This window comes from Nerophis ophidion, linkage group LG07 (assembly GCF_033978795.1).
Source record: "Nerophis ophidion isolate RoL-2023_Sa linkage group LG07, RoL_Noph_v1.0, whole genome shotgun sequence".
In the NCBI taxonomy this organism is placed as follows: Eukaryota; Metazoa; Chordata; class Actinopteri; order Syngnathiformes; family Syngnathidae; genus Nerophis; species Nerophis ophidion.
The window spans coordinates 24281348-24293141 of record NC_084617.1 but is presented as its reverse complement, the minus strand read 5'-3'; the positions used below and the strand labels follow the sequence as shown (position 1 = coordinate 24293141).

The 11794-nt window shown below is 39.1% G+C and overlaps 1 protein-coding gene across 1 annotated transcript in view; it reads left to right on the top strand.

Moving 5' to 3' along the window:
- Positions 1-3194: 3194 nt before the first annotated feature.
- LOC133556088 (hepatic leukemia factor-like) overlaps positions 3195-11794 on the top strand; it is a 10173-nt gene continuing 1573 nt past the window's right edge. The window contains exons 1-3 of the mRNA XM_061905700.1: positions 3195-3506; positions 6431-6769; positions 10902-11104. Coding sequence (XP_061761684.1) covers positions 3392-3506; positions 6431-6769; positions 10902-11104 — 657 coding nt within the window. The 5' untranslated portion in view covers positions 3195-3391. The remainder of the gene's footprint in view (positions 3507-6430; positions 6770-10901; positions 11105-11794) is intronic.

Sequence of the window (11794 nt, the reverse complement as noted above, 5' to 3'; positions counted from 1 at the left end):
TTATGGTAAATAAGCACTGCTTCTTCCTACTCTTTTTCGTACTTGCTGTAATGAAACAACTGGAAATATGTGATGCTTTACATTGTATCATATGCATGTATGAAATGAACTGAAACTGGCTAACTGATAGTTTAAAAAAAAAAAAAAAAAAAATCCTACTAAAATGATTGGGGATCCAAAAGAGCCGAACACATAAAAGTGTTAAAATAAGCCATACTTCTCTTCTTTTCTTTTTTTTTTACTTTCTACACTATAGTCTCCAGATTAACTTCAGATATAACCATTGACTATAAGTTTTTATATTTTTTATATTTTTTGTTTATTTGTTTTATGCCCTCTTTGTCAAAAAAAAACAAAAAAAAAACGTTTTTTATACATGACAAACACACTAAAGATGCAATATTTTCTCCCCCAAAAAATATGTCAAAGTGGAATATTTGATGTAAAGTCATTGGAGCAATATGATTCACTGACTCAATTGACTCATTATTTTTGTTTGAGCAATGACATTCACATTTTTTATTATTTTTTTTAATCCTGCTAAAATGATTGGGAAACCAAAAGAGTCCCACTCATAAAGGTGTTCAGAATAGGTCCTTCATGTTTTTTTTGTTTTTGTTTTTTTAATCAACACTTAAATCTCTAGATCAACTTCAGGTCTATCTGTCGATATAAAATATGTTTTGTTCTTGTTTTTATTGTCTTAAGCCCTTTTTGTCAAAACCCTGTTTTTATGGCAAAAACACAAAGAATGCAATATTTTTCCTGGAAAAAATATTTAATAATTTTTCTTTTTTTTTACTTTCTACACTTAAGTCTCAAGATCAACTTCGGATCCATCCGAGTCATTATTTTTTTGTTTGTTTATTTTATGCCCTCTTTGTCAAAGAACAAACTGTTTTTTATACATGACAAACACACTAAAGATGCAATATTTTCCCCCCAAAAAATATTTACTTATTTTTCTTTTTTTTTTACTTTCTACACTTAAGTCTCAAGATTAACTTGGGATCCATCCGAGTCTTTATTATTTTTTTATGTTTTGTTTTTTTGTTTAATGCCCTCTTTGTCAAAGAAAAATGTGTTTTTCTAATACATGACAAACACACTAAAGATGCAATATTTCCCCCCCAAAAAATATTTCAAAGTGGAATATTAGGCCAATACACAATGGGCTAGTGCAGTGGTTCTCAACCTTCTTTCAGTGATGTACCCCCTGTGAATTTTTTTTTAATTCAAATACCCCCTAATCAGAGAAAAGCATTTTTGGTTAAAAAAAAAAAGAGATAAAGAAGTAAAATACAACACTATGTCATCAGTTTCTGATTTATTAAATTGTATAACAGTGCAAAATATTGCTCATTTATAGTGGTCTTTCTTGAATTATTTGGAAAAAAAAGATATAAAAATAACTAAAAACTTGTTGAAAAACAAACAAGTGATACAATTATAAATAAAGATTTCTACACATAGAAGTAATAATCAACTTAAAGTGCCCTCTTTGGGGATTGTAATAGAGATCCATCTGGATTCATCAACTTAATTCTAAGCATTTCTTCACAAAAAAAGAAATCTTTAACATCAATATTTATGGAACATGTCCACAAAAAAATTGTCTGTCAACACTGAATATTGCATTGTTGTATTTTTTTTTCACAGTTTATGAACTTGCATTCATATTTTGTTGAAGTATCATTCAATAAATATATTTATAAAGGATAATTGTATTGTTGCTATCCATCCATCCATCCATTTTCTACCGCTTATTTTTAGAATATTTTTTTGAATCTCAAGTACCCCTTGACATACCTTCAAGTACCCCCAGGGGTACGCATACCCCCATTTGAGAACCACTGGCCTAGTGGTTAGAGTGTCCACCCTAAGATCGATAGATTGTGAGTTCAAACCCTGGCTGAGTCATACCAAAGACTATAAAAAATAGGACCCATTACCCCCCCTGCTTGGCACTCAGCATCAAGGGTTGGAATTGGAGGTTAAATAATCAAAAAATATTTTTTTTTGAGCAATGCCAGTTTTCAGAACAATTATTATTAGTGTCAACATTGCAACTTTTTTATTTCACCTGTTTGCTCTTTTATTCCTCTTTTTTTTCTTTTCAAAGTATTTTAGAACGTGTCATCAAAAAAATGAGCTGCAGGTCATAAACAGCTCCCGGGCCATACATGACTGTATTAAAGTTAAAACTGGAGTAAAAGCAGTAGGGGTGTGGGAAAAAAAATCGATTCGAATACGTTGTGCGATTCAGAATCGATTCTCATTTTTAAAAAATCAATTTCTTTTAATTACATTTTTGTTTTTTGTTTGTTTGGTTGTTATTTATTTTTATTTTTTTATCAATCATACAAACCACTACACAGCAATACCACAACAATGCAATCCACTTCCAAAACCAAACCTGACCCAGCAACGCTCAGAACTGCAATAAACAGAGCAATTGAGAAGACACAAACACGACACAGAACAAACCAAAAGTAGTGAAACAAAAATGAATATTATCAACAGTATCAATATAAGTTATAATTTCAGCATAGCAGTGATTAAAAATCCCTCATTGACATTATCATTAGAAATTTATAAAAAAATTAAAAAAAGAACAATAGTGTCACAGTGGCTTACACTTGCATCACATCTCATAAGCTTGACAACACACTGTGTCCAAATTTTCAGAAATATAAAATAAGTCATAGTTTTTGTTCGTTTAATAGTTAAAACAAATTTACATTGTTGTAATCAGTTGATGAAACATTGTCCTTTAAAATTATAAAATGTTTTTTTTTTTTTTTTTTATAAATCTACTACTCTGCTTGCATGTCAGCAGACTGGGGAAGATCCGGCTGAAATCCTATGTATTGAATGAATACAGAATCGTTTTGAATCGGACATATATCGTTTTTGAATCGAGAATCGAATCAAAAAAATCGAATCATGACCCCAAGAATTGATATTGAATCGAATCGTGGGACACCCAAAGATTCACAGCCCTAAAAGGCAGACTGTTAATTATAAAACTCGCTCCGGGAGAGTAACTCCTTTATTTCCGATGGCACCTGAATGTAACATCAATGTCCCGCGCTCCATGAACGAGTCGCAGCGGTGGCCCCGCCCCCTGGCTTTGACGTCACAGGCCATGTTTCCGCTCATGGCGCTGAGAGCCGCGGAGCTCCTCAGTCAAAGCCGCGCTGCCCCGCCCTCCTCGCCCACTCCGCCTCCAGGCAGCCAGCTCGATAGTCCGCCGCTCACCATCCCTCTGCTACGCGGAGCCTCGGCGTCTATTTTTTTTTTTCCAAGCGCTCGCGAGTCCTTCACTGGCCGCACTTTGTCGGAATTAAAGTCTTTGCGAACTTAGTTCTCCAGCTGCCCGCGACTATCCATGGAGAAAATGGCCGGACTTCTTCCCAGCAACACAACTTTCCTGCCGCCGACTCATGGCGTCCTCAAGTCCCTGCTGGAGAATCCCCTCAAGTTGCCCTTCCAGCACGACGAAGGTAAGCTTGTTCCTCCCGGTGAAATAAATCACGACTGACATGTCTGTCGTAAATCATCTTCTCACTCGGCAGACGTGCGCACTTTTGACAGCGAAAGCACCCCGAAACCTGGAAACGTGCACACGTCGTCTCAGAATTTACGATCTTTGTAAAAAAAAATGGCCTCGTCTTGTACATTTAAACACTGCAAAGAGGGTCAAAAGAAGACGACCACCGACTCTGTTGCGTGTTTCGCCACTCGGTTTTGTGCAAAGTAAACCACCTCATTTGCTAATTATTTACGTAAATCATCATTAATAAAAAAAAAATAATGAGTGCGTAAAGGTTAGCATGTCGCCTTTATAACCTTATAAAGCCGTCGTCTTAATGGCGATTACACGTCTCCTCCTGTGGCCGATAGAGGGCGCCTCAGGCTCTAATCTTTATCAACAACACGGTTTTTATTGATGTCAAACATTTATACAAAAATAATTACATCTTTATAACTATAATACAAGTACCCCTGTGAAGGCTGACTTGTGTAAAAAATAACTAATTTTATTTAATTTCCCGTTTTATTGTTGAACCCTCATTGTTATTTTGTCTCATTTACTTCCCTTTATTGTCTGGTAAACATGGTGCAGTTATGGAGGAAGGTTCATTTTCTAATAAAGGATAAGGATGAAACCACACACAGGCTTGTTTAAAATGATTATTAAAAAAAAAAAAAAACTGTTTCCTAGCAACACAACATCAATGACCGGAGGAGAAAAGCAAGAAAAAGAAAGAAGCAGCAGCCTAAAAGACCGTACAGTGCTGCCAAACTAGAATAAACGATAAATGATTAATCGAACGATGATGATATTAGTCTATAAAACAAAGATTATTAAAAAGTAAAAACGCTGAGCAGCTTTGAAGGTCCAGCAAAAGTTTGATTTTTCTCATTTTTGACTTTGTAGCCTCCGCTTTTTTTTTTAAATGCCGCTTGCTCCGTGCATCACTCTCAACATGGCCGATTATTGATTATTATCCATCCATCCATTTTCTTCCCCAAGGCCCATAATGAATATTATTATTGTTATTATAGCGTTATCCATGTGAGGTCTCAATACACCTTACATGGAATTTTGCGTCCCACGCTTGATGCCCTTGTTGTTTGGCTTTTACCTTTGTTTTGTCCAAAATCAAAGCAGGGAAAGTACAGGACGTTCTCTTGGCGAGTCGCGTTGACACGTCAAGGTAATGAAATCCTTAGAATGCGTCTTCGGCCATGTCAGCATTTTCTTTGATCCCGAACCACAGCAAAATGAAGAACTGGAAAGGAACTACCGATGGAACATTGACAACGCTAAAACACAGTAGACATTTAGATCATTTAGATGTATACAACTCGTTAGCATCCCGGTCTGGGTTTAGCAATGCTTCCCAGTGAGTGGCAATCTATTTGTGGCTCATTTGCATATTTGGCAATGATTTATGTACATATATTTTTTTAAAGACTTGAACATGTTGTTTATATCGTACTGCAATGTAACTTGGGCACCACTTTGTGCACCACTGATTTATTTACAAATATTTTCCAACCTGATTCTTGTAATTTAGCGTGGCAAATATTCAAATGTTTGTTTCAAATTCAAGATAAAGAAACTTCTTGAAGTTGTTTATTGATATTCTCCACAAGGAAGGTACTGTAAAATAATATTAATGTACTGATATACATATATGAATCATGTTAAATCAACAATGCAGTTAGCCAGGGAAAAACAAAACCATTTTTTACGGGATAAAAGTTGGCTCTTTTGCTGCTAGCTTAATGCTAATATACATTAGACCAGTATTTCAGGAGCGTTTCCTGCAGGGCCACCAAAAAAATATATTTCGCGTCAGTGGTCTGTCGCAGCGGTACTCGGTTGTAATACACTTTTTCCACCTCTTGTGGCAGTAATGACTATCTCAGACAAACTGAAGAAGTCTGGGGCTAAAGTCATAGAGAAGTTCCTTCAGCGCAAAAATTACGACTGAATTGGTGAAGCTGATTTTTTTTTATTTGTACTTTAATTTTATTTAAATGTCAAGAAACATAAACATACTGAAGCCATCTGGGGCTAAAGTCATAGAGTATTATCTTCAGCTCAAAAATTATGACCAAATTGGTGAAGCTGTTTGTTTTTCATTTGTACTTTAATTTTGTTGATAGTTTAATAAACACAAACTAACTGAAGACGTCTGGGGATGAAGTCATAGAGAAGTTTCTTCTGTGCAAAAATTATGACTAAATCGGTGAAGCTGTTTTTTTTTTTCATTTGTACTTTAATTGTATTGACAGTTTAAGAAACACATCTACTATTATAAATTATTTATTACATTCTGAAATAATGTATTTGTATTTTAATTATTTTCATTTTATCACTGAAATTTGAATGGGATTAAATCAAGAGGAAGATTACTCATTCAGTGTTAGTATTTGAGTGGAACCAAAGGTCAAAAAGGTTAAACCGTGCGATTGACAATTGATAGGCTAACAGAAATTAACATTGCCAAATTTGATTTTGACGGAACAAAATTGGCATACAACTGCAAATACATTCTCCAAACTTTGTAGAAATGAATATTGATGCTATCTTTGTACTACCAGTCTGCTGCGCTCTGCACTCTGTGCTGCCTCAAACGCTACATTTTGAAACCAATAACAGTGTCAAAGTGTTTTAGAACAGGAGATGGCAGCACCTGGAAGGTAAAATTTTATCTTTTATGTATCGCATAATCCTAAAGAAACACTGGTTTTAGCATTTTCAAAGAAAAAACAAATATCAAAATGGCCTCCGCGTATTTTAATTTCCAGCGTGTGACTCTCAAAAAGCCCAAAATACAGAGTCACATTGAAAAAATATGGGTTCATGAATCACAGCGCTACATAGTGACGTGTGTATGTGTGTTCCTTCCAGGGTTTGGCAAAGAGAAGAAGTTGGAAGATGAGAGCAGCGTGGCCAACCCGCCACAGTCGGCCTTCCTGGGCCCCATCCTGTGGGACAAGACGCTGCCCTACGCCGGCGACAACTTCCAGCTGGAGTACATGGACCTGGAGGAGTTCCTTTCCGAGAATGGCATTCCCGCCAACACGGCGCAGGGCGAGCAGCGACACCAGCAGCAACAGGCCGCGTCTCAGGCACCGCAGCCCCCCCAGGCCCCGCCCACGCCCTCCGTGGTGGACCTCAGCAGCCGCGCCACCACCTCCTTGCACACGGCCATGCCACAGCCCTGCCTCCGCAGCCCCGGCGCCGCAGGTGCGTCCGCACGCCTCACTGGGCCACGCCCCCTCCACATAACAGAAATGGACCAAAACACACAATTTGATTGACAGCCTTTGTCTTAGACTTTGGCGGCCATGTTTGACCGGCTGTCGTCATGGTGACACGTGTTGTTTTTCATCAGCGTTTTACGTCGCACGCTAGTACTGGTCAACTCGGGCCGGGCGATACGGCTGAAACGATATCTGCTATCAGTCCATAATGATAATAGTTGATATTTTTTATGACCTATAGAATACAAGGAGCAAGAAAAAAATATTGAATTCACCGTAAACATTTGTATTTCAATGTATAATAATAACAATAATTCCCTCGCATAAAAAACTAAAAACATGTAAACATTTTAAATCATATTAAACACTTATCAATAAAATGAAGGTGCAGAAATAAGGAATATGTAAGAAATGTTCAATACAGTGTTAGAAAATAGTGCAAAGTGTGAAGATCTAAACAGAAACACCTGAGAAAAACTATTTTCTGCAGGTTTAGTGCCAGGAAGTTACAGCTGTGCTCTAAAGGGTGAGTGCAGCTCAGGTGCTGTGGTTTTAGCTGTCTTGGTCCAGGTGACTTTTCACCTTTTATCCACAATTTCTTAATTTTTACTTTGTTTTCTCACTCTATGCAAAGAATAAATTACCAGACACCACCAGATAGTTGATCATGTTATCTGTTTGGCTGTTAGCTTGTCACGCCCACTGATCACTTCCTGCGTTGCTCGGTTACCAGAGAGCGAGTGTCTTTGTTCATGCAACCAACCTTGCTTTGCAATTTCCGCTTTCTTCCAATGAAGAATTAATAAATATATTTTTTAAAACACATTTTTTATACATTTTCGCATATATGTTGATGATATTTTATCACCCAGCCCTATGATCAACAAAAGAGTTGTGATCACCGTTGCAAGTGTTTAGTGTCGTCGTCATGGCGACTGTCGAACTTGTCCTGTTGGTAACGATCCCCAAACATCAACAGCGAAACTCGGAATGTTGCGGTTGTAGTGTATACATTTGAGATGTTTTAATGTCCGAGAACAAAAAAACTTTGTGATGAAGCTCTTATTTTGCCGAGGCAAAAGTGGTGGGTTTCCTGCCAAAGGGGACCCGCCCACTTTTCTCAGTAAACAAATTAGAGAGCAGTCGGAGTGACACGTGATGTCAATCAAACGCTCAAATGGACTTGTCAAGTTGTGTGTGTGTGTGTGTGTGTGTGTGTGTGTGTGTGTGTGCGTGCGTGCGCACAGCGTGTCCTCCGTGCAGCGTGCCGAGCCATGTGACTCACACACATGCAGGCGCCATGTGCAGCAGGCGTTGCCCTCCTGACTCGCGCACGCTCTCTCTTTTCTCTCGCCCGCCCTCACCAAGCACAGCCCGCACTCGCCCCGCGTCACATGGACCCAGGCGTGCGCGTGTGTCACGTGCACTGTTGCGCTCCCGGCAACGAGCGTGCGCGGCAGGTGCGGCAGGTGGTCGATTGTTGTTTTATCATCGCGATCGGGGTGGGCTCGGGTTGCCAGAAGGTAGGCGGCACCGAAGTGTCTGGCAAACATATGACTTGTTGTCAGGTCGGCGAGCTGGTTGGACGAGTTGTCATGTGACCCGCAGGGCAGGATTGTCTTCCGAGATTGTCACGCAACACGAAGACGACCTGAATAAATACTTTAATACTTTCACGTTGCCGCGGAAACATACAAGGGTCTGCTCCAGGGTCAAGCTGCGGTGCATGTTCAGTTACCTGCTCACCTTCCTTGAGCGCCATACAAGTGTAAAAAGAAGCCAAGCCAGTCTACTGCAGAAAAAACAAAACAAACATGTTCATAACTACAAATTAACTTTCTTCTTGCACTTAGTTTTTTCTTGTGTTTGTTTTTTTACCGCCTGAGTGCTTTTAGATAGGGGTGTTGGGGCCTCAGCAGCAGAAGAATTAGTCGTTTTTTCACTACATTTCATTGACTGTGACTAATTCATTTTTTACAGATAGGATTTATTCATTTCAAATGGGATATTTTCATAGAAATTATTTTTCATAACAGAGCCATGCGGACAGGAAATACCATCCTTTAGTCACATTTACACTTGTGATCCAATATTGTTATGCTTCCTGTGGCTGAGCCAATCAGTGTACTGTACTGTATAGTATTCATGTTGTCACTTCATTTAGTATTTGTCATGCTTACATGCCTCTGGGGCGGTATAGCTCGGTTGGTAGAGCGGCCGTGCCAGCAACCTGAGGCTTCCAGGTTCGATCCCCGTTTCCGCCATCCTACTCCCTGCCGTTGTGTCCTTCGGCAAGACTCTATACCCACCTGCTCCCAATGCCGCCCACACTGGTTTAAATGTAACTTAGATATTGGCTTTCACTACGTAAAGCGCTTTGAGTCACTAGAGGATTGATTGATTTAAACTTTTATTAGTAGATTGCACAGTACAGTACATATTTCGTACAATTCACCACTAAATGGTAACACCCGAATAAGTTTTTCAGCTTGTTTAAGTCGGGGTCCACGTTAATCAATTCATGGTAAAGAAAAGCGCTATATACATATAATTCACTTCACTTCACTTTATTTAGCCCCAAAACACAAAATATGCTTTAAAAAAAAGAAATGTGCAATAGAAAAGCTGCAAATTTTCTGATTAGTCGCTAACATAGCAGCCACATGGCTAAGTTGGCAACATAACCCTCCGACTGTGTCTTCTTATCGTCTGACACAGCAGTTTATGACAAATGTCATCCATAATAATGTCAAATGTTAACTGTGCTAACAAGGATGTGTGCGTGTGACACTTACTTCCTGTATTAACTTACTGTCCATAAGCTGATATTGTTATCGGATATCGGTCTGATATCAGCATGTAAAATTTGTAATGTCCTGTGCGATACAAACAATCCTGCATTGTGTTTATTTGTGTGTGATATAATGTGCGATACAAGCGGTCCTGCAGCGTGTTTACATGTGAAAGGCTGAACAGACAGTTAACATCGAAATGTCCTCCAATAAGCACACAATTTCTTCTATTTTAGTCAAGTCATTTACAAAAAGAAACATATTAGGGTATCGGGTACTAGGAGCTAGCAGCTACACAACAGCTAAGCACAAAATAACACACAAGCTACACATAGGTAAAAATCATTGAACAATAAAACAGCACATATGTCAATATAAAAAAGGGATAAATAATTATAGTTACATATTACTTACAAATACAAAAGTCCCTAAGGCAGAAGCGTATTAGAAAGTATTCAGTAACAAACGGGTCCGCACCATTCAATTTTGAGCTTCCCTTCATGAATTATTGTGACCTAGTTGTCACAAAAAAAGTAATTACCGCTCCACTTCTACTTAAAAGACAGCTAAGGTCCATTCCACAAGGCTAATGATAAATAGGTCAATATTATTATGTATGGTTCCTGTTGTTATCGTATCGGAATATTACTCAAGGCTCCAATATTGGAATCAAAAAGTTGTATCAGGAGGCCAGTATTTTTTAATCTTCTCCTCTTAAAAGACAACCTTTTGCTCAAACTCCAAATTGTGTGATTCAAAAAGCCAAAGAAAAAGCAGGACATGCGTGACGGTGGGGCTCGAAAAAAATACACCACTGTAACTTTAAAAGTGCAATCTGGTTGAGTTCTGAGTTTTACTGTGGCGTTAACTTGGCATGATGCGAGTTGTTTGCATAAAGTGAGCCTCGCGTGTTGACGCCAACAAGCGACGTCGTTTGAAAGAAAAGGAGTCCTCAGCGTAAAGCCGATTAGATTAAAGAGAAAAATCCCTGCGTCCTTTGACCCCAAGCAAGTAATCTTTGTGTGGCCTACAGTAGATTCAGGTCAAAGGTCATATTACCGTGGCCGGGACAAAATAAACATAAAATTTCAGATTCGTCTACTTCCTGTTTAGTGAGGAGTTTTACTGCTAATGTTTAACAGCCAACAAGCTTTGTGATTGGCACACCTGTTGCCTAGCGACCATAAATAGGGCAAGAAAACAAGTGTTTTTGAGTGACTCACCGGTGTGTAGACAGCACCACCTGCTGGGCGGATGAGGTAGTAATGTCATACATTGATGAACGGAGCTTGACTGACATGTGGTTGTTTTTCTTGTCCTCAGCCCGGGACACGCCTAGCCCCATCGACCCTGAGTCCATCCAGGTGCCGCTGGCCTACGAGCCGGACCCGGCAGACCTGGCGCTATCCAGCGTTCCCGGCCAGGCCGTGTTCGATCCCAGGAAACGCAAGTTCTCCCCTGAGGAGCTGAAACCACAGCCCATGATCAAGAAGGCCCGCAAGATCTTCATCCCCGAAGACTTGAAGGTGACCAAAGTTTCAGCTTCTGGAAAAAAAGCCCTTTTTATTTTATTTTATTCGAATTCAATTTTTTGCCTTCTGCTTGCAACACCCCCAGAGCGACAAGTTAATGGATATAAAAAAAATTACCTTTTATTTTGAATTGTAATTGTAATTGTACTACTAATTTTAATTTTAAATTATTTTACATTTTATTTTGTTCATTTTAATTCGTTTTTATTCAATTTTATATATTTGTTATTTTATAATATATATCGGGCTTCACGGTGGCAGAGTGGTTAGTGCGTCTGCCTCACAATAGGAAGTTCCTGCAGTCCTGGGTTCAAATCCAGGCTTGGGATCTTTCTGTGTGGAGTTTGCATGTTCTCCCCGTGAATGCGTGGGTTCCCTCCGGGTTCTCCGGCTTCCTCCCACCTCCAAAGACATGCACCTGGGGATAGGTTGATTGGCAACACTAAATTGGCCCTAGTGTGTGAATGTGAGTGTGAATGTTGTCTGTCTGTGTTGGCCCTGCGATGAGGTGGCGACTTGTCCAGGGTGTACCCCGCCTTCCGCCCGATTGTAGCTGAGATAGGCGCCAGCGACCCCAAAAGGGAATAAGCGGTAGAAAATGGATGGATGGATTTTGTTCATTTTAATTAGTTTTTATTCAATTTTATATATTTGTTATTTTATAATATATATCGGGCTTCACAG